The 24,073-nt window shown below is 42.2% G+C and overlaps 1 protein-coding gene across 4 annotated transcripts in view; it reads left to right on the plus strand.

The window, feature by feature from the left end:
- Positions 1–20,958, plus strand: part of LOC134216424 (FERM domain-containing protein 5) — a 40,436-nt gene extending 19,478 nt beyond the window's left edge. For 2 of the 4 annotated variants that reach the window (XM_062695312.1, XM_062695313.1), the window contains exons 2-7: positions 5,326–5,430; positions 6,122–6,295; positions 17,990–18,369; positions 18,433–18,521; positions 18,585–18,811; positions 18,883–20,958. In XM_062695312.1, coding sequence (XP_062551296.1) covers positions 6,202–6,295; positions 17,990–18,369; positions 18,433–18,521; positions 18,585–18,811; positions 18,883–19,454 — 1,362 coding nt within the window. In that variant the 5' untranslated portion in view covers positions 5,326–5,430; positions 6,122–6,201 and the 3' untranslated portion in view covers positions 19,455–20,958. Of the gene's footprint in view, positions 1–5,325; positions 5,431–5,635; positions 5,679–6,121; positions 6,296–17,989; positions 18,370–18,432; positions 18,522–18,584; positions 18,812–18,882 lie in introns of all 4 variants that reach the window. The other 2 variants (XM_062695310.1, XM_062695311.1) reach the window with 2 other exon arrangements.
- The last annotated feature ends 3,115 nt before the right edge of the window (positions 20,959–24,073 follow it).

The raw sequence follows: 24,073 nt of genomic DNA on the forward strand, positions 1-24,073 counted from the left end.
GCCCAGTAGTGCCGGGAGTGGGTAGGACAGTCAAGGCATTGTCCTACCCATGATTATAGTAAGATAATATCATCTATGTAATTATTTCAGTTGCAATACTGTCTGATAGGTCTGATTTTTAGGTCTACAAAAATATCATCAAATATTATGCAGATTGACGTACGTAGTTTTGTATGGAGTCATTATCTGACTAGATCTGTGTGTTACCAAATAGGATATCAAAGTTAATCAGAGTTCAAACACTATAATCATAAAGGTTTCTGGGATCATTGAGAATTATTCTGGTAATTACTCTTAAGGACTCCAAGAAGTAATTTTTAATCCCAAAAGTGCTCAAAGATGTCACATAGTTTTCAAGAGTTAAAAAAGAAGTTTTAGGAATCTAAAAATGTGATTATTTCACAAAATTTTAAGCCATTTATTATAATTATAGCACGCATAATTGGATTATAAGAAGTAGGGAGCGGGACCATTTGGGCAGCACCCCCTATTCCCGTCCGCAACGTTAATAACTCGACCGCGTTTCGACCAAATGGCTTGATTATTCGTACATCACTAGATATCGACAGAAACTAACCATGTACTAAAATCCAAGTAATTCGGTTGTAATGCGCTCGAGTAATGAACGTTGCTGACGAGAATAGGTGGTGCTGCCCAAATGGTTCTCTACCCTATACAGAAAAAGAAACCGGAAAGGTTTTATGGTAATCTAAAAAAACACCAACATCTCTAAGCCTGCATAAAATATCGTTTGCAAGAAGTTCTTAACTCCCCAAAGGATTATTTGATGATCACACGATTTCCTGGTAGTTCGCTACGATCTATAAAAAGTCTGAAAATAATTAAAAAGTCCAAAAAGTTAGTAATCATTTTTTTAAATCATTAAAGACTTGGAGAAAATTGTGAGATCCGTGCTGGGAGCTTGTAAACATTTTTAAAAATCAGAAGCCAGATGGGCTGTGAGACAAAAGATCGAAGGACAAAAAGTTAAAGGCAAGGTGTCGAATGAGTTGAAGGTAGAAGAGCGAATAGTTCTAATGAAGAAAATTAAAAAATCTTCAATTTTGTGTACAAGATAATTAAAACAATATTTTCAGAAATAATTTTGAAATGAAGCTTCCAATGCAAAATATAGCTCATAATGTTTCTCAGAGATTTCTCCTTCTTTATTTATTATATGAATTATTTATTTTATTTACAGTGAGTGTGCAATAGCCACTGGTGGAGCAATGTCTTCTACTTCAATGGCTCTACATTCCAACTGGAATTTGGCATGCATTTCAACTTAGTATTCTGTTAGCATTTCTTCTGTTAGCATTGTTAGCGTGTAGTTCTTACGTTAGCACAAACAAAAATCCTTTTAAATATGTGAGGATTCTGCCCGGAAGGTTAGAAGTACATACACATATTTTTGATTTGCACGGATTTCTCAACGTCTGAATTTTTGCCCAATTCGGCGTTTCGCCTATTTGTCCTACCCATGACTTGGAACGTGGATTCGCCTCTGAGTCTGCAGCATCTTACTCGACGTACAGTTTGGTTTCCGATGTGGTCGATTCACCGTGCATCAACTGACCCGAATTACCAACGTCCTCAGACGGAACAAGTCTGTCTCTAAAACATCCGCCACGACCGTACTCGATGTCGAGAAGGCGTTCGACAATGTATGGCATCTTGGCCTGGTGTACAAATTACAACGCTACAAATCATCAACAATTACCTGTCGGCAAGGGCATCCCCCGGGTCTCAATCAGTTGAGCGAGTTCCAATGCGTACAACATTGTCGCAGGTGTCCCTCAGGACAGCATCCTCGGGCCGCTGCTGTTTAACCTGTTCACCTCGGAGAACCTCAAGAAGGCGACATTCTGTCACTGTTGCACTAGTGGCAAAATCACAACGAAGCCTGGATGCCCTGGCAGAGTACCTCACCAGCTGGAAGATCTGTATTAAATTGGCGAAGACCAAGGTCATCATATTACCCCACTCTAAATCCCCTAAACACGTCCCGCCAGTAGACTTAAAATCATCCTCAATGGCACGACTGTGGATCAATTAAGCTATCTTGGCTTGTCTCTCGACAACAAGCTTATTTTTCGGCAACAGGTTGACAAGACGGTGACAAAGTGTAATGTTTTGTTGAAACTACTGTACCCTTTGATCAACCGCCGGTCGCCTTTGTCGTTGAAAAATAAGCTTGCTTCGAATACGGTATGCCGATTGCCGGTCTGGGAGAGCTACGCTAAAACACATCATCTGAAACTCCAACGAGTGCAAAACAAGTTCCCATCCCCTTCATGGATTCATTCATTTATTTAGTCTACATCTAAACAGATAACACTGAATCAACAATTTGACGCCACAATACACGGTTCGAGGCCGCATCTCTCCACCTGGTCTGCCCATCTCGCTCGCTGCGCTCCACGTCGTCTCGTACCTGCCGGATCGGGAGCGAATACCATCTTTGCAGGGTTGCTGTCCGACAATCTTGCAACATGCCCTGCCCATCGTACCCTTCCGGCTTTAGCTACCTTCTGGATACTGGGTTCGCCGTAGAGCTGGGCGAGCTCATGGTTCATGGTTCATGGAGCTGGGCGAGCTCATGGTTCAGCGTCTTCTACATGACATATTTGGTGCGGTGGTGAATCTTTTTCGACCGTAGTTTCTTCTGGAGCCCGTAGTAAGCCCGACTTCCACAGATGATGCGCCTTCGTATTTCACGACTGACATTGTTATCAGCCCTTAGCAAGGATCCGAGGTAGACGAATTCCTCGACCACCTCGAAGGTATCTCCGTCTATCGAAACACTGCTTCCCAGGCGGGCCCTGTCGCGCTCGGTTCCGCCCACGAGCATGTAATTTGTCTTTGACGCATTCACCACCAGTCCAACTTTTGTTGCTTCACGTTTCAGGCGGGTGTACAGTTCTGCCACCTTTGCAAATGTTCGGCCGACAATGTCCATGTCATCCGCGAAACAAATAAATTGACTGGATCTGTTGAAAATCGTACCCCTGCTGTTACACCCGGCTCTCCGCATGACACCTTCTAGCGCAATGTTGAACAACAGGCACGAAAGTCCATCACCTTGTCTTAGTCCCCGGCGCGATTCGAACGAACTGGAGTGTTCGCCCGAAATCTTTACACAGTTTTGCACACCATCCACCGTTGCTTTGATCAGCCTGGTAAGCTTCCGAGGGAAGCTGTTCTCGTCCATAATTTTCCATAGCTCTGAGCGGTCTATACTGTCGTATGCCACCTTGAAATCAACGAACAGATGGTGCGTTGGGACCTGGTATTCACGGCATTTTTGAAGGATCTGCCGTACAGTAAAGATCTGGTCCGTTGTCGAGCGGCCGTCAACGAATCCGGCTTGATAACTTCCCACGAACTCATTCACTTTGTAGGCAGCATTAAGGATCGCTCGTGATCGCTCGAAATTTCTCACACTCCAGCTTGTCGCCTTTCTTGTAGATGGGGCATATAACCCCTTTCTTCCACTCCTCCGGTAGTTGTTCAGCTTCCCAGATTCTGACTATCAATTTGTGCAGGCAAGTGGCTAGCTTTTCCGGGCCCATCTTGATGAGCTCCGCTCCGATACCATCCTTACCAGCTGATTTATTGATCTTTATCTGTTGGATGGCATCCTTAACTTCCCTCAAGGTGGGGGCTGGTTGGCTTCCATCGTCCGTTGAACTGACGTAGTCATCTCCTCCGCTGCCTTGACTTTCACTGCCTGTACTCTCAGCACCATTCAAATGTTCCTCGTAGTGCTGCTTCCACTTTTCGATCACCACACGTTCGTCCGTCAAGATGCTCCCATCCTTATCCCTGCACATTTCGGCTCGCGGCACGAAGCCTTTGCGGAATGCGTTGAGCTTCTGGTAGAACTTGCGTGTTTCTTGAGAACGGCACAGCTCTTCCATCTCCTCGCACTCCGCTTCTTCCAGGCGGCGTTTATTATCCTAAAAAAGGCGAGTCTTATCTTTTTTTTTCCCTGCTGTCTCCGCTTCCGTCTATAACGTTCCACGTTCTGCCGGGTACCTTGCTGCAGCGCGACCGACCGATTCCCGGTGCCGGTCTAGGCAATTTTCGTATTGGAAACCGTCTCGACTTCCCTGGGCATAAAAGTATCATCGTCTCAGCCTCATGATATCCCGAGCAAAGTCTGAAAACATAATGAGAGCATATAGAAAACATATTTTGATATTGATATCAAATCGAAATCATAATTTGTTTTCAAATATGAATCATCATGACTGATTACATATTTTGATCTCATTTTGCTGTTAATTTCTAAATTGTATGATCTGACATCAAACTGTGTACTTATTTTGCTATCGGAACCAATATCAAAATCAGTTTTCGATTTGCTCTCATCGACAGCAGGAATAGTTTTCGATTTGATGTCACAGTAAAATTTTTCTGCTGTAGATTTTGATCTTTTAACCGTTAAAACGACCAAAAGGATATCAACCTGAGTTATCAAATTAGGCGATTTCACAACAACAAAGTTAGTTATCGATTTGCTCTCAAGCTTTGCTCGGGATACGAATGCAAAAATGGTAACCTGGCTTAGAAACCTCGCAGTTAATAACTGTGGTAGTGCTTAATGAACACTAAGCTGCGAGGCGGCTCTGTCCCATCGTGGGGATGTAATGCCAATAAGAAGAAGAATAAACGTCCAGTGAGATGGAGATCGGGGATGTGGGGCCCTCCTTAGCCGTGCGGTGAGACGCGCGGCTACAAAGCAAGACCATGCTGAGGGTGGCTGGGTTCGATTCCCGGTGCCGGTCTAGGCAATTTTCGGATTAGAAATTGTCTCGACTTCCCTGGGCATAAAAGTATCATCGTGCAAGCCTCATGATACACGAATGCAAAAATGGTAACCTGGCTTAGAAACCTCGCAGTTAATAACTGTGGAAGTGCTCAATGAACACTAAGCTGCGAGGCGAAGAAGAAGAAGAAGAGATGGAGATCGGGACATTTTCGCCTTAATGAGAATAAATTTAGCGTGACTTGTTCATCTTCATATGCTGCTGTACTTGAAGAGTTATCTTTGAGTATTTTCTAATCTATTTACTAAATAATATATTGATGACGAGACGATTAAGTGTAAAACCGTGTTAATAGTTTTTGTCTAGTTTGAACTCCTGTGAGTGAATTTCATGTTTTTGATAACCAATAGAACTGTGAACATATAAATTAGCACCCACTCATGTGGATGGAAGAGAAGCGACCATTCCATTTACCGATTACCAATTTCCGCTTGTGAGCCTCTGATTCGAACTATTCAAATTTATCTGCCGTTTTTTTCCTGTCTAATTATAGCCACATCACAAGGGCGGTTTTTTGTTGGACTACATCTGCGAACAACTGGAGATCACCGAGAAGGACTATTTCGGGCTTCGATTTGTCGACTCCGCGAAACAGAGGGTAAGTTCATGCAGAGTGTCGTCCCTGCCCCGGTGCCATCATTATGCAGTTGGCATACATTATTATCAGCAGTCTTATGTAGCCGGCGAAATGCGGTCGTGGTGCGAGTTTAACGTACATTTCTCCTGTCTTCCTTTTATTCCACCTTGCATCATTCTCCGCTACGGTGGATATGACACACACTGTACCATCGTGGATATTGCAGCACTGGCTGGATCTGGCAAAAACGATTATCAAACAAGTAAAAGGTACATATGTTCTGGACGATGACGCGGTTTTAAAATAGACCATGCAGTAATGTTTGTTCTTTTGTAATCATTGCGTGCAGAGCCGCGATTTGTATCTGCACCACTTGCGTGGTGGAATAGATGTTCATATGAGTGAATAATAAATATGATTATAAATTGAACTTACATTGCGAAACATTTGTCATCGTTTGCTTCTGTTGAAGGTATTTTTCAGTTTTGTTAGTTTTTGATGAAGAAATTAGAATCACAATTAGGAAGGATTTTGCAAAACTTTATACCTACTTGTTAACTACATAAACAAGGTACAGTACGCGAGAAAAAAGAAAATAATATCTTATGTTTGAATTGAAATCATTTTGTATTCTTTAGTTCTGTATGTTAAATAGAATTCATTTAAATGAATATTTTTAAAAAATAGTTACTAAAAAAATGAAATTTTGCAGATGTCGAGCCCCTGGTACTGTCCTTCCGTGTTAAATTTTATCCAGCCGATCCATGCCGGCTAACGGGCTACGGGAAGGTGATGCTGTTCCAACAATTGAAACGAGACTTACGACACGGTCGATTGTACTGTTCGATCGGAGAAGCAGCAGCACTCGGGGCACTGATCGTTCAAGGTAAGTCCACGTACACGCAGGCTATTGTGTGTCCTGTTCGGTAATGGTCACTTCCGTCCAGATGCAAACTTCGGTTTTGTTGTTCCCGTCGATGATTCTCATTTCCGATTGCCAATGAGCGTTCGCAATGGAAAATCCCTCGAAAAGTCTCATATCAAGATTGCTATTTTTGGCAGTGTACTTTCCCTGAAAGATGAATTTTGATATTAGTAACGACATAGTCTTCAATTTCAATGATACAACTATGATACCTTCTGCAAGGGGCAACCCAAAGGTGGTGAAAAGAAACCCATGTACGCCTTTAGAAAATGGTTCTCATTGTACATCGGACAAACATCGTCGAACGAGATGGTATCGAATGGTTGGCAGTTGTTTTTATTCAAATCACAACGATTCACCGCCAAGCGAAACTAGAAAATTGGCAAATGTTTTGTAACACCATATTTATCAATTCGTTTTGAAGTTTGAAAAAAATACCTGAACTGGTGGTTTTACGCTTCTGATCACTTCCATATTTCCACTAAGGCTAATGGCTTGTTTCTTACCAACGATGTGAATGTCACTGAATTTCACAGCGCTGTCTGTGGCATCCTTGCACAGTGCGTATTTGTCCACTTGGTAGTATTTTGCAGCCTATATTTGGAAATGTAGGAAAAAAATGAATAAAATTATTTAAAAAAACTTTTAAAAAATAAATTATAAAAAAGTGTATATATAAAATTATTGTATTGGATGGATTTCAGGACTTGAGTCCGTGTGGAATCTGGACACCTTCGTGAATTTAAGAAGCAAGTTCGTGATCAATCACAATGAACAAGTGATCTTCGACAATTAAAAACAATGCATTTTAATAACTAGTCAGTTACCAGCAATTTGGTGCCAAACCTACCTTTATATGAGGTGCGACGCAGAAAATCACAGCAAAATAAAAAATAGTCAATCGCGACATCGTGCAGTGTTGTAATGATTATGGCTCTCAGAAATCAGTGCAATATATAGGTTGTAATTATTCACATGAGTGATTCAGAAATTAAATGCATTAGTTTGAATAATTACTCAATCATTTAATGAATCGTTTTGCACCGAAAATTTGTCTGATCGAGACAGCTTTAATGATCTGGAAACACTATAATGTTTATGAATAGAAAATGGTTTCAATGCAATAATTCGTAGAACCATGATTTCTAAACCACGAGTCGTATAAACGATAGTGCCGGGCGGTGGTTGAGTGGTAAGCGTGCCTACTTCTCACTCCAGAAGGTCTGGATTAGCATTTTATCAGATGAAAAATGTCTAGTTACAACTAAAATAAAATATTTAAAAAAAAATTGGAGATTGTCAATAAAGAAATTAGATAATGCAAAATTTCCATAAACAATAAAGAATTTTCCACGAAGCAAAAATTTATTAGCACTTATATGAGCAAAACTTGCAAAAGAAGAAATTTTCATGAAGAAATCAAAATGTTCCATCCATTTTTACTAAAAATTGATAAAGAGCAATACAAAATATGAAAATTTCCATAAACATTATAAATCAGCAATAAATCTGAGCTTTTTTTTCTATAGATGACCCCTTCTTAGAAGTCTATTGTTCATGGAAAATTTAATCAATTTATTTTTTGTGTGGAAATTTTCTATTTTTTATTGCTGTTTATTGATTTTTTGTGAAAAAAATGTTGTGGTTAATTTTTAATATTGATTTATTCATTGGATTCTTTTCTTTAATGAAACTTTTAGATTTCCATTTTTTTTGGCGTAGAACCACTGCGTCTATTGAGTTGAACTTTTGTGGTATTTTGTAATATATATTAAAATGGAAAATATAATTAGCACTATAATACACATGTCGCTTTTTACGCGGGTTTATTTTGGCGCGTTTTTTGAGGGGATCCGAATTTATTTTTTCTTCCATGGCCTTAAGAAAATTATTTTGAGCTTTTTTAGTGGAATGTCTTCAATTGTCATAAGACGAGTTTGTACCTTCCCATTTAATTTTACCACTTGATTGTACCTTGACATATACGTATTTCGATTCGACTTAAGTCGAGTCAAGTACGAGACACTGAAGACGACCTTACTGTTGAGGTCGAATACATATTTGTCAACGTACAATCAAGCGGTGGAATTAAATGGGAAGGTACAAACTCGTCTTATGACAAGTACCATGGCCTGTTACATGATTGTGTGTTTTTTTTTTAACACGGATTTTGAGATTAACGCGTTACGTATCGCCCGCGTGAGAATCTACTTCAGTGTACTATTCTTGCAATATTTTATAATTGCCAACAGTCCTACAACACTCGATTATGTTAGGTAATATCTTTAGAAATTATTAGAAGGAATTTCTGGAGGAAGATTCGAAAGATTTCCTGGAGGAAGTTCTGAAAGAGTTCCTGAGGGAAAATACGAAAATACCCAGATTTGCCTTTTGGAAGGAATCTCGAAGAAATTCAGAAGATTTTCAGAATAAATCGGAACTGATCTGCGATTTGAGCGTACATTTGCAGTAGGATATCCTCAGTTATGGGGTTGAGGGATATCTAATACGATTTGCTTTTATTTAAATCTGCTAAACGAAACTTTTAGCAGAAAAATCGGTTATTTTTCGTTGGCGCTTGGTGCGATTTGGCTGGACCCCGACCAAATAGTGTAAGCTGCGATCATTTTCTTCAAGTCGAGTCAAGTACGAGACACTGAAGACGGCCTTACTGTTGAGGTCGAAATACGTATCTGTCAAGGTACAATTAAGAGGTGGAATTAAATGGGATTGTACAAACTCGTCTTATGACAAGTGGGCCCAAAGATATTTCCCAAGGAATTCCTAAATTGTGGAAATTTTTGAATGAATTTTTGAAAAAAGATCCCAAAAAAATTTTCGGAAGAGTTCTTTAAGGAATTTCATACGGGTTTTCTAAAGATTCCAAAGGGATTCTTGAAAACGCTTATTTGAATTTTTGAAGAAATACTTACTTGATACTTGATGGGCTACATCTCTTCGATGAACCTACGCTTTATGGAGTATCCTTCGCCACTGGACTCGATCCTGGGCCAATCGCTTCCAGTCGCTCTGAACATTGAGCGCCCTCAGGCCCTCTTTAACTGCAAAAAGCTATCGTATACGCGGCCTTTTACGAAGCCTGCGGCCTCTTCCGGGTTCTCTACTAAATATTATTTTCGCTTGACGTTCTTCCGGCATACGAACAACGTGACCAGCCCACCGTAGTCTGCCATGCTGTATAAGCCTAATAATACACTGCCCTTTATAAACCTGATACAATTCGTGATTCATGCGACGCCGCCAGATACCGTTCTCCTGTTTAACGCCGAGTATGGTCCGCGGCACCTTACGCTCAAACACTCCGAAAGCTCTCCGATCAGCCTCCCTTAACGTCCATGTTTCATGACCGTATAAACGTAGACTACGGGATTTAAGCTGGTTACGAAGTCCGTGATAAGCCCTTTTTGCAGCTGCAATAGGCCTTTTCACCTCGCGGGTAACATCATTATCGCACGTAACTACTGTTTCAAGATATACACATTCTTCTACCACTTCAAATTTTTCACTATCCAGCACCATTTCGCTACCACCACCACTAATAAACCCACGTTGATTGCCAGCGACCATACACTTCGTTTTGCTGGTATTGATCGTGAGTCCAATTCTCGCTGTCTCTCTCTTAAAAGACACAAAAGCCTCTTCCATGGCACGGCGATCAATCCCGATAAAATCGACATCGTCCGCAAATCCCAGGAGCATATGCGATTTTGTGATAATGGTACCGCTTCTTTGCACACCAGCTCCCCTAATCGCTCGCTAATTCTCGAGCGCTTGCTTTAATCCATCTAAGGTAACAAATGACGTCAATATTTCATCTGCAACCCTTACACTTGATTTCGATTGTCCACCGTTATACGAATCAGCCGTATCAGTTTCGCCGGAAAACCATGTTCAAGCATAATTTGCCATAATTCATTCCGTTTCACTGAATCATACGCCGCCTTGAAATCAATAAACAGATGATGTGTCTGCAAGTTGTACTCCCGGAATCAATCAAGGATTTGTCTCAGGGTAAACATTTGATCCGTCGTTGATCAGTCCTCCCGAAAAACTGCTAGGTATTCGCCAACGAAGGACTCTTCAAGCGGTCTCAATCTGTTGAACAGAATATGGGACATAATTTTGTACGCCGAATTAAGGAGAGTTATTCCTCGGTAATTGGCGCACTCAAGTCTGTGCCCTTTCTTAAAGAGAGGGCAAATGAGGTCATCCAACCAGCTAGTAGGCATTTCCTTGTCTTCCCATATTTTCGACATAATATGGTGCAGAACTTCATAAAGCTGCTCACTGCCATGTTTGAGAAGTTCAGCCGGGAGCTGGTCCTTCCCCGCAGCCTTATTGTTTTTCAGCTCTTTAACAGCTTTTTCAACCTCATCTAGTGTAGGTGACTCCACAGCTTGTCCATCGTCGCTAATATTTGTTCTGTTCACCGATGCACCGTCACTTCCACTATTCAACAAAGTCTCGAAATGTTGCTTCCACCTGGCAGCCACTTCGGTTTTATCTGTCAGCAAATTCCCTTATTGGTCGTTGCACATGACGGGAGATGGCGCTTTCTTTTTCCGCACGCCATTGACAGACTCATAAAACCTACGCATATCGTTCTGCTCCATTTTTTCCGCGCCTCACTAATAACTTGTTCTTCGTACTCTTTTTTCTTCCTGCGGTGGGTTCGTTTTTCGACTGCTCTTGCTTCCTTGTACCGATCTCTATTCGATCGGGTACCCGACACCAACATACGGGTGTAGTCTTCTCGTCTGTCACCCTCTGACACTCCACATTGAACCAACCCTTCCTGGGTCGCCTCTGTGCAGTGCCTACCACTTCTCGTGCTGTAGTGCTCACCGCTCCATGGATCGCTAACGTTGATTGCACTTATCCGTTCGTCGAGGTACTCAGCCGATACGCCATCCGCCGACAATCGCTGAAGATTGTTACGCATCGTTCGCTGTGATCTTTCATTCGATACACTTGACAACCGTGATCGAATTTTACTGACAACGAGGTAGTGATCAGAGTCAATGTTCGGACCTCTTAATGTCCGCACATCGATAACATACGAGAAATGGCGCCCATCCATCAGATACATGGTCTATCAGGTTGCAAGTTTCACCATTTGGGTGTCCCCAGGAGTGCTTTCGGATGTTCTTCCGTGCGAAGTAGGTGCTACTGATGGCCACCCCCCCTTTTTTTTTTTTTTTAACGAAGGTAATGGAAATCTGCAAACAGACACCTGGGGAGGCGAACCCAGGCAGTGTGGGGATGGGATCACCACTCCCGACCCACTAAAACCAACTCCTTCCTCTCCAGTCATTCCCCCGGCCCGCAATTAAGCAATACTTCGGGGGGATGACTATTGGGCATTGCGCCCCCTCCATGACGTACACAAGTGCACGTATGCGCCTCAACTCTTCGACACTCCCCATGCAACACATTTGCTGGAACATACTGGCACCACATGTGCTATTTAACTCACCTGCCTATGCCGCTTGAATGACTGCAAGGGATCAACTAACAGGTACCCTGCAGGGGGTACCCCATGCCGCCATTTCACAACATAGACAGTCCTCACTCAGTGTGGTGATCACCCCGACCTGCAACAGGGTGGCACCACTTGTCTACCAAGCCGGAGGCGACCCTAGGTTGGTGGCTCCTATGCCGCTCCTACCTCAGCTACGAGGCAGACCCTTTCATATCTCCTATTTCTGAGGTGCCGCAGAAGCATCAACCCCCCGACACTCCTGCCAGTCATAGCGAGACTTTCGTGTCCCCTACTTCTGAGGTGCCGCAGAGGTATCTGCCCCCCCACACTCCTGCCAGGTCTAGCGAGACTTCACTCAGTCCGTCCCTAGCAGCCGGATCACACTACTGCCTAAGCAGCCACTCTGACCATACGTACCGTGCGAGTCTGACTTGTGTGCTCACTCATACATTCAGTCCCAATCACTTGCACCACTTGTGCACCACTCTCCTGACATTCAGTCACTCACTCAGTGGGGGTTGTGATACCCCCATCTCCCATTTTTTCCACTCTGTGCACCTCCTGTGCATCGTTTGGGCGTGGAACACCCGGCACGTCAAGCGTGCCTAACACTCACCTACCCAGGCTTTGATCCTGCCAATAGGTCCCCGTTAGGTACTTTGCTGGCAGCACCCACCCATTGACATTTCGAAGCCCAGGTAGTCCTCAGCCAGTGTGGTGGTCTCCCCATCCTGCAACGGGGTCGCACCACTTACCTTACATGTCTCCGATTTCTGAGGTGCCGCAGAAGCATCAACCCTGACACTCCTGCCAGACGCAGCGAGACTGTCGTGTTCCCTACTTCTGAGGTGCCGCAGAGGTATCTGCCCCCGACACTCCTGCCAGGCCTCACCAGACTTCAGTCATTCTAACACTACCGATCATGCGTACCATGCGAGACTTACTTGTGTGCTCACCCATACACTCGGTCCCTCACTCTGTGGGGGTATTACGAGTAATAACCCCAACTCCCATTCACTTGCACCACATGTGCACCACTTGGGGGTGTGTGGGTACCACCCACTGCCACCCGCTTGCCGCCGAAGCAGCCCTCACTCTGTGGAACCTCCACAGGCTTCGTTAACGACCTGGCTAATTGTTTCACCCCCCAGGCCATTCATCCCTTCGGCACGGGTCGCCTGACACCTTGGGATTCGGGGTTAGGGGTTTGTATGCTTTAAGCGGCACACGGTTGCTTGATAAGGTTTGCTTGCGGATATGTGATTTTTGGAAGTGAATTAACAGCGCCCCCTGTTAACCCCACCACCTCCTAGGCAGAACCCCCTGACTCACAGACAGCTGGGGAGGGGTCGTCAAGCCCTTGGACATGGTCCCTGCTGCCCCCGATGGCCATCCCTCTGGCAGCAGCGAAATTTACTAGGCTCTCCTTACCGATTATGGGACGGAAAAAGTCCTCTCTAACGACCTGAGCGTTAGCGTCTCCGATAACAATTTTCATGTCATGCTTTGGGCATTCTCCATAGGATTTATCAAGACATTCGTAAAACGTGTCCTTCACGTCGTCGGATTTATCGTTTGTCGGTGCGTAAGCGTTGATTAGGCTGTAATTGAAGAATTTGCCCCGTATCCTCAACGCACAGATTTGTTCGCTAATGGGTTTCCACCGCATCACTCGCTTCATGCTTGTCCATCACTACGAAACCAACTCCATGCTCTGCTTTTCCGCCGCCGCTGTGATAGATTTTATACTTGAATGCAGTGTTGGTCGTGGGGTCCACGGCTCGGAATTCACGTTCTCCGGATCAAGGCCATCGGACTTCTTGAATAGTGGCCACGTTCACTCCAACCTTCTGCAGTTGGCGAGCCAGAAGGCTCACTCGTCCAGGTTCATATAGGGTCCTGACATTCCAGGTACCGAATTTCCAATCATAGACCGTATTTCGTTGCCAAAAATAACGTTTTTTTTTCTTCCATCTCCAATTTTCGTAGTATTTGAGAGGCTTCAGTAACCTACCTTACCGAGGTCGCGTTACCTACATAGCGCTGATGGGGCTGCCACCTTAGGACAATCGTCCGCTGGGTACCAGGCAGACGCTATTTGAGATGCATCTCCTGGAGAACAGACGCTCGAGGCGTACCTTCTCACTCTAGCTGATGTCAGAAGGACAACAGTGTCCAGGCTGCATTACCAGCTAAGTACACAACCCTTATGGGCCAAACACAATTGGTACGTTTGCGTGCGTTTTGACAGTTTTTCCATGGGAAAACTGTCAAAACGCACGCAATCGTATCAATTGTGTTTGGCCCATTAGCTGTCGGTCTTTTGTCATCGGACGACCAGTGGAAGCGTGAGATAGGAACTTGTGGGGACCAGAGCTCTGTTGGGCGCTCCTTCCTTGATGTCAACCCACCATTTTGCAGCCCTTTGGAAGGAATATCTGTAGGAATTTCCAAAAAATTTCTAGATTTATTTTTGAAGTCAATTTCTAAGAAAGCCCCGAAGAATTTTATTTTATTCCTTCCTTTATTTGATTACACAGGGGAACAAAATTTAACTTTTTGCTGGTCCTCAGAACCAATTGATGTGTCTTCAGTAGATTTTGGCTCGCTGAATCCGAATCTGTCCTCAGATATGCTCTAACACGTCCAAATTTTGAGATATAGCTAGATTAATACCGCTAATTTGAAGAAATTGGCATTTTTTGAAGGACTTTATTATTGGTACTCTGTGTTACTCAACCGCTACTGTGCCAAGATCTACTGTGGTATTTTGCTGTACAGAATCCACACAGAATCTATTTTTAGATTTCATTTTTGTCGTTGCCAGTCCATCTTATCGTGAATCCATTGTGTCCGTTTGTCCATGTCGTGTATCCAATGATTGCTGCATTGTTTGGTTGCCATTTATCCAGGTAACGTTGGAGGAATGCCTCCGAGAAGAACAAGTTGTCAGTCGTCATCAGGCAGCCGCGACGGTAAGGCGCGTACCCCAAACACCACCGTATGGGCTGCGGATCTGGTGACTGACGAGGTTTTTGGTGGAAGGGCTGGGAATCGAACCCATGACCATCCGCTTGTAAGGCGAACGTGTAGCCAACTACGCTACGGGACCCTCCCCCAAGCCCTGAAGAAATATATGAAGCAATATTCAAAGCAATTCATAAATAAAAAATTGAGAATATCTCAAGTTGGAATTCGTTTAAATATTCTTAAGGAATTCCTAAGGATTTCGCGCAAGAATTTCGGAAGGAATCCCTGGAGGAATTATTGAAATTATTCCGAAGGAATATCATGGATATCAAGGAGAAATTCTTAAAGGAGTTCCCAAAGGGATTCCCGGAGGAATTTCTTAAAAAATGTTCGGAAGAAATCCTGAAAGAATTCCTAAGGTTTTTCAGAAAATAAATATAGGAATTAATTCGTGGAGGAATTTATGGATTCATTTCAAGAGCTGTTTTGAAGAAACTTTTGGAGGAATGACCTAAGGAATTGTAGGATGAAACAACCAAAATATCTAGTTTACAGTCGTTCCATTATCACAACATACTTCGAGTGAAAATCTCAAGAATTGCAGGAATTGGAAGTCTTACGAGAAACATTTCGAAGAATTTCTAGACACTTTTCCAGTAAATTACACCCGATTCTTTTTTTACACGGATTATTTTCAAACGATTTTTTTTACACTGATTCTCAAAATAACACGGATTTTTTTGCACGGTTTCTCGAAATAACACGGATTTTCGATATACACGGATTTATTTTTACACGGAACGCATCCCCCATATTAACAAAGACCCGGGTACTTTTTTTACACGGATTTTTTTCACACGGCACGCATCCCTCGTGTAAAACAAATCGGTTGTACTAAAGAATAAATTACAGGATGATAGAACACAGTTTAGTTTTTTTTTAATATTTGAAACTGACTGACAACATTTTAACAAATAAAATGCTTAACTGGTTAACTCCTCCAATTATAGTGCCGATTACACCAAAATTGGTAGTGCCTCAGCATTGTCAGTTATCTTGCGCCGCCATCTCTATCCATAAGGTCCGTGGTGATGTATGTCGCCACGGCGGCGCCGACTATCCCTTCCGAGACTGCACCGTTGTAAAAGTACAACACCTTTGAAAAAGCACACTTATCGTTCAAAAGAGTGACGGGACTGCATGAGTGATCCAGGATCATGCGACTTCCGGAAGGTTAACAGCGATTTCGAGTTTACGACTAGTTATTTCTTATCACAAAAACAAATTTTTAATCTTGAGAAATTTATTGAAACCGTTTTGAAAATACTTGTTTGCAAATTTTTGATTCATGACTTGGATTGGAGAACAATTTTTATTTATTTAAAATTAGTCGTCGGCGTGATACAAGTTATGTTGGCGGCGCGGCGACCCAAAATCGTTGTCGGCGGTGGCACACAGCACTAGCATTTTAGGAAAAGCACACAAGATTAGGAAAATTTGCCGAACATACAGTCCATTACGCTTGAGACTTTTGATGGCTTAAATAAGAGATTGTGAACAATTATTGTTGTTTTTGACGTAATAACCAAAAGTAAGCAAACTGTCTGGTGGCACAATTTTGATTAGAACTTCAATATATGAAGATTTACAACGATAAATGTGCTCAACCACAACATATTAGGCTAAGGTTTGAGCCATATACCCTATATTAACATAAACTTTGACACTTCGATTTAAATTTGGATTTTTCAAGCATACAGTTTTCAACGTTGCTAGACACGATGTTTGGGGTTATGATCTCTCTAGCTATATTCTTTGTTTCGAGCTGTTTACCAAAAAAAATTAAACTTCTTGCTCTTATGAGTCGTTTTGGAATTCCAGTTTGAATGCTACAGAAAGTTCCACTTCTACCAACTTGATATCATACGCTTCGCCATAAACAAACAAAAAATCTATGCTTTTTACAGCAAGGATTCCATACTGAAATTTGTCAAAAAAGCAGGGTGAATGGTTGTCAGAACTTTTTTTAATGAATGTAACGAAACTTTGGATGGATTAACCAGATTTAAAGCAATTTATTGTGCAAATGGGAGAAATAGGAATTCATGAATGAGCTTCAAGAGGAATATCCGATGGATTTTTTTTAGTCTATGGGAAAAAGCTTGAAAATCATATGAAATTGCTCCACAACAATGTTTAAGTGGAATTTGGAATGGCTTTACTGTTGATTGAATTTCTGCAGCGTTTTTCACTCCCTAATTAGTTTTCTAAACACAAACAAGTCTGTTCAAAAACCCCGTAGAAGATTTTTTGCCTCATTTAATAGAAAACATATGAAAAGATAGAGAATCTTGCGGTGAGAAGAATCAAAGAATTCATGGAAATTCGCTTTCAAAAAGAAACCATCAAAAATTGAAAATTTCTATCAGAGAATGAGAAACCCAAATTTCACAGAAGAAACAACAGATTACTTAAAATCTATTTTTTTATTTTTAAAATATGAACTATTCATTGTTTTTAGTGGAATGTCTTAACCTACCATGAAAATATTTGTTCATCTTTTTTCCAAAGGGTTCTCCTGGGGCAGATGAAAAGTTACTTGGAAATTCCTCATAATTGCGATAGTATGAATCCAAGAGAAAAACATTAAATGTCAACAAGTTTCATAAACCAAAAGCCTTTCGAAATGTATTGTTTCCCCTGGAATACTTAGTCTCGACGTAGGATGGCGAATAAATTTTGGAAATTTAATTGAGTTTTTTTTTCTTCAAAACAAAAATAGTTCAGATACCATCTTTATGAATAGAATGCAAATAAAACTCCATTAGTCATTCTTTCCTGTGAGCTCAGGATGTCTTGAAAATTTCCAACCAGAAAATTCTCTAGACCGAACCGGGAATCGAACCCAGCCACCTTCAGAATGGTCTTGCTTTGTAGCCGCGCATCTTACCGCACGGCTAAGAAGGCCCCATATAGGGACAACTTAGTGCAACTAAATTTAAATATATTCACAATGCCTTTGGCTGTAACGCTTAGATCGCATCAATGTATAACAAACGAAATGCTCGATGTACAGTATACAAAAACCATGTTATTAAAAATACAAGTGAACCGTTAAGCTTTGAGTTTTTAATGACCTATTTTCATAGTGCAAACCGTTTTAATTCTCTATTTCCCCGCAGATGAACTTGGCGACTTCGACCCGGAAACACACACAGGCGAGTACGTGTCGTCGCTGAAAATTGCTCTTCGTCAGACCGAGCAGCTGGAGAAGAAAGCAATGGAGCTGCACCGGAAGCGTGAACCGGGGCAGGAAACAGCGGCCGTGTTCGATGAGTTTGTTGGGATAGCGCGAAGTCTCGAAACCTACGGTATCGATCCGCATCCGGTGAAGGATCACAGGGGTACGCAGCTTTATCTGGGGATAAATTTCTCCGGCATTAGCACATTTGCTGCGGGACGACGAGCGCAGCATTTTCGGTGGCCGGAAGTGCACAAGATCAATTTCGAAGGCAAAATGTTCATCATTCATCTTGCGTACACGGACGATAGGCGAGAAGTGGTTAGTGCGTTTTATGAGAAGGTTTTTGCGCATATATTTATGATTATTTTCTGGGTTTAATAGAAAAAGCACACGGTTGGTTTTAAGTGCCCCTCTGGATCAGCATGCCGATATGTTTGGCGATGTGCCATAGAACAAATGTTATTCTTTACGTAAGTAATCTTAGTTGCTACTTGTAGTTCGAATTTGTTTCAATCATTGTTCTGTACATCCAGTCTTCCAACAAGCCAACAAGCATCGGTAATGTCCGGTGGTGGATTTTTCTCCTGGGGTACCAAATTCAGATATTCCGGACGAACTGAACGCGAAATCTTGTCCGAATCTCTCAACGCTCTTCGACAACAGAAACTGAACAACACCAGTCCCAGCAAGAGGAAAGCCCAGAGTGTTCCAGCAACTCCTTCTAGTCCCCAAGGTGATTTAGCGGAAATCCGTAAGTCGCGTAAGTACCATCGTGTTTGACCAAACGAGCACTCATCGGTTTTGTTTTTCTTTTCTTCTTTCAATTCGCAGGATACAGTAGCCTTCCACGATCAACGATGTCTGAGCCACTTGGTGGCTGCAATGATCACCACATGGCATCGTCTGTTTACTGCACCGATAACCCACTGCCAACGTTGGAAACCGTTTCGGAGGAGGCGCGCAAGACAAATGGTGAAAGTAACGATCACCTTTCGGATTATTACTTCCGGGATTCGTTTGATCATTCCTCTTCCGAGTCTGGGTTCACTACCAATGTGATTGAGAACAGACTCGGTTCGCATCTGCTTCATCGCCAAGCTTATACTTCCGATAACATTTCATCGCTGGCGATGCACAACATGGCGAACAATTCCGCCTTGATTCAGCAACAGAATGCCAGCAACAGTGCGAAAAATGTGAAAAAGTTTTCCCTCATCCAAGCGTTTGTGCCATCGTTTTTCTTCGTGGTTGTGGTGCTGGCGGTGTCGGCTGTTTACATTTTGGAATCCGACTCGGAGATGTTCAGCACGATGAAGAACTGGCCGGAGATGATCTGCTTGCGCTATCAGTATTACCAACCGTTGAAAGAGTTCTTGGCGAAAAAGTTCGGCGCCATATTTTGATTCGTTTTGGTGCAGCCAAACGGCGATGGTGGCTCGGATAGAGGCGATGACGATGGGTACTATCCGAGGGCGGTAAGCTACACGGAGGGTCGCGAGCCGGGTGGCAACGATAGTCAGATGACACTGACATTGACGCTACCGATCACGAGGCAGATGTAGAAGTCGATCGAATAAGAAAACACGTGCGCTTGATCGTTCATATCAATTTTACATTTATTGTATGTACATATATCAGTATTGTTGAGTATGAGTATTTGGAATTATTTTCAGTATTTTAAAATGCTTTTAACCTATTGAACGGAAATGAGTTGTTTAACAGGTGCTATTAGACTTTCAGTTGTATTCCTAATATTTAGTTAAGACGTATGTTAAGATAATTCCTAGAATACCATTTATTCTTGTACTATCCTATAGTTGATTATTGGTTTTCATATTCCTCCAGTTAGTTGGTTCGTTAGTTATTTATTATGATATAAATTTCCATCGGAATTTTACTTTTTCATATTTGACCAAATTAGGAAAAGTTGAACATACTACATTGTTCATACACATATATCATCATTGAGAGCATAATTTTGCATCGCTATCATGTTTAAAATTGCGCCCTAACGAAACGCAAAGCCTTGCAAATATCACCTGTTCTTTTGAAAAATTCGGCATCATTTATTTAAAATGCCAAACAGCTTATTCGGTTTATAGAATGCGTTTCCAGATAATCATAGTGAAGGAATGAACATTTCATAGTTTTCCTACAATTACAAAAAAGGAAACTATAGATCATTGGGTCAGTTTCTACGTGAAATTGAATGGAGCACGCTACTGCAGGACTGTGATATCAACAACTCTACTTTCTAACATCTTGCTGTACGCAATCGATCAATACGTTCCCAAAACCATCGTTAAAATGCAAAAAAAAACTGAATGTTTCACCTTCAGCTGGAGAAATTAAAATCGATGGATGGAACCGCTTTGAAACGTTATTAGCAAACAACAGTTTGTAGCAAATAACGGTTATAAACATCTCAACAAGCATTTATACCTAAGCTTTCAACGCGAAATTCAATGTAACCTGAAATCAGACCTTCAAAAGTTTTAGAAATACAGTCACAAGCTGTGGAAAGATTCAAGCTCCTCTCTTACGGTATCGAAGGATGATACTGAAGCCTCAACAATCGTAGATATCCTAAATCTTTTCCGCGGTCATTTCAATGGTGCTTTTGTTGAAGAATAAATTTTTGATGCCGACATTGTCGTTTTAGATTAAGACGTTCCCTTATTCCTAGGCAGTGGACACTTATGCAGTTTGCTGGAAAAAGTCCTTTGTATTTCCGGTATTTAAAACGGGAAATAGACGATTGGTTTCCAACTTGATATCATGACGCACCATTGCCTCAGTTATATCTCGGAACATAAACACGGGTACACCCTGAAACGTTCAACTTCAACTAATTTGGCTACACAACCTCAGTTAATCCAGGAAAAGAAACGAGGTAGCCAAACTAACAAAAACAACACGAACTCATCTGCTTTTGATAAAAAAAAATCGAAGTAGCTTAATTCTTGTCAAGCTTCAATGTCAGTTTTCGTAAATGGATTAAGTCTTTACTTGACTGGCCGAACAATGCAGGTTAAGTTCAGGTGACTGTCCTGCTCTGAGGCACATTAGGGATTTCTCAGGGCAGGGCAATCACCTCAAACCACTTATATTCCTACTGTACTTCAACGATGTGCACTTCGCATTAAGCTGTTTCTGATTATCATTCGCTGACGACTTCAATCCGGGGATGGGAAAAAATGAATTTTCAAATAATCGAGGATGAACAACACTCTCACGCCTTAACATATCCAAATTATTAATTGATAATCACCCTTATTCTTGTTTACGTACGAACGCGCTTTCGAACGAAAACTGATGCGCATTCTCGTTTACGCCAGCAAAATCAAATGGGGAAACGATTCGAACGAACTGCATTCGTTCGAAAGTTTCGTTCGTCCATAAACAAGAATAGGGGTGAATAACTCGATAAATGTATCTCAATTTGAAGCATTTACTTTCTGAACGTATTTCTCTACATAAACCACCACACAATGCCAAACAGCAGATTGAATTTCATTGTTGATATTACATTGGTATTGGTAGGCTTTACATTTAAATGATAATTTTAGGTTCATTATCAATTGATTTCAAAATTTAAAAAGTTATCGCCGACGACAACTCGCCTACTTTCCACACCTGAGAAGTTATCAAATGATAATTCCAATCATTATTGTATGAGAATAATACAGCACAACCCTGCTTCAATCTCAGGGGGAGAAGGCGGAGCACTGAATCCCTACCCCGATATGTGCGATATCTGGATTTGGTTCTAAAATGTAAACAACAATGTTAATTCTCTACCTTTTGGTTATGGCGAGGCAATTTTTATGCACACTTTTGTTTCCGATATTTTAGCACAATTAAACACTCAATCATGCAGCAATTGGGCTTATTCTACGAGTTGAGTGACGTGAGGTGAGTCGATTTTAGCAATTCCAACATGAGGTGACCATGTTATTCAAATGGGACTATACGACTCTTCTCACGTCATTCGAGCAATCTCACGTCACTCCACTGGTAGAATAAGCCCAAATATAACGATGTGGTGTGCTTGATTATAGGGACTCGAAAAAGAATTTTATACAAATGTTCGCATTACCGATTGCGCCCTAACACTGGTTCTATGTTTCGATGCAGAGTACACGAGCTTTGTTCGCCAGTGACAGGCGTATAAGGCCCTTGTTCAATCTGCATCACACCATAACCCAGAATTATTTTTATTTATTTATCATCAGACTAAGGCCGGAGTGGCCTGTGCTGCACATAAAAGACATCTCCATTCAGCTCAGTTCATGGCTGCACTTCGCCAACCACGCAGTCTGCGGAGGGTCCGCAAGTCGTCCTCCACCTGATCGATCCACCTTGCCCGCTGTGCACCTCGTCTTCTTGTTCCCGTCGGATCGTTGTCGAGAACCATTTTCACCGGATTACTGTCCGACATTCTGGCTACGTGCCCGGCCCACCGCAGTCTTCCGATTTTCGCAGTGTGAACGATGGATGGTTCTCCTCCACGTACCGTCCGCCATCTGCACCCCACCATAGATGGTACGCAACACTTTCCTTTCGAAAACTCCAAGTGCGCGTTGGTCCTCCACGAGCATCGTCCAGGTCTCGTGTCCGTAGAGAACTACCGGTCTTATAAGCGTTTTGTAGATAGTCAGTTTGGTACGGCGGCGAACTCTATTCGATCGGAGCGTCTTGCGGAGTCCAAAGTACGTACGATTTCCAGCCACTATACGTCTCCGAATTTCTCTGCTGGTATCGTTATCGGCGGTCACCAGTGAGCCCAAGTACACGAATTCTTCAACCACCTCGATTTCGTCACCACCGATAGAAACTCGTGCTGGGTGGCTCACATTGACCTCTCTTGAGCCTCTTCCTATCATGTACTTCGTCTTCGACGTGTTGATGACTAGTCCAATCCGTTTAGCTTCGCTTTTCAGTCTGATGTAGGCTTCCTCCATCCTCTCAAAGTTACGTGCCATGATATCAATGTCGTCGGCGAAACCAAATAACTGGACGGACTTCGTGAAAATCGTACCACTCGTGTCAATCCCTGCCCTTCGTATTACTCCCTCCCAGAATTATGACACTACCCTTTTGCAGTATCATCTCGACATCTTCGCCAAATGGTTGAAAAATAATAGAATGGTTTTAAATCCAGCCAAATGCTCTTTGGTAACCTTTTCGCGAACGCATAATTCCATTTGCCACGACTGCACTTTACAAGGAGTCGCTTGTCAACGTGTGGTGAATTTTAAATGAATGCCAATAATTTAATGACGACTTATGAATTTTTGGCAGTGGCTGATTATCTACCCGCCCTGACCCCCAGATGGCTTTTTTAAGGAAATATTTAACCAAGCTGTCACTACACCCCTTTGCTTCATGTTGATATGTCCACCTTCGCTCTATAAACATAATTTCGTTAGATATCATAACAATATTTAAAAATAAAGTGGTTTTTAATTAAATAATAAATTGTTGATGTTAAGAATAAGAAAAAATCAAAAGGGTTGTGTACAAGACACGACCACAAGGTAAACATTGGACAACGTAAGGACATTGTTCCGATTGATCTTTCTGTCATCGCTGAGCGATTGTGTTTTGTACTTTGCAGAAATTTCTACTCGAAACGAGCTCGTTATAACCTTCCACACTAACAATTCCAAAACCTCCCGTGGAACCTATGAGAGGTCGTAGAGTTCACCTCAGCGTTCCCAAGGACGTGTCCAGGACAGATCTGGGCTATTGCGTCTTTCCAAGCAACAAACCCAAAATCATAATCTGGAGAGGAAATTTCACTTGACTGCTACTGATGCCATCTATTCGAACACATTTTTTCAGCGCCTCCCTTCGACGCCCGCTAGTGATTCTGTTACGATTAGTAACTTTTCGCTGCTCCCAAGCGATTAATTTGCACTTTGAAGAAAATTCTCCCCGGCTCAACCCTCTCTTGTATAGAATAGTGGTTTCCCGCTTCCGTATCATACAACTTTCAGAAGGCCGATCATCAAAGCAT

Source organism: Armigeres subalbatus, chromosome 2, assembly GCF_024139115.2.
Source record: "Armigeres subalbatus isolate Guangzhou_Male chromosome 2, GZ_Asu_2, whole genome shotgun sequence".
Classification (NCBI taxonomy): domain Eukaryota; kingdom Metazoa; phylum Arthropoda; class Insecta; order Diptera; family Culicidae; genus Armigeres; species Armigeres subalbatus.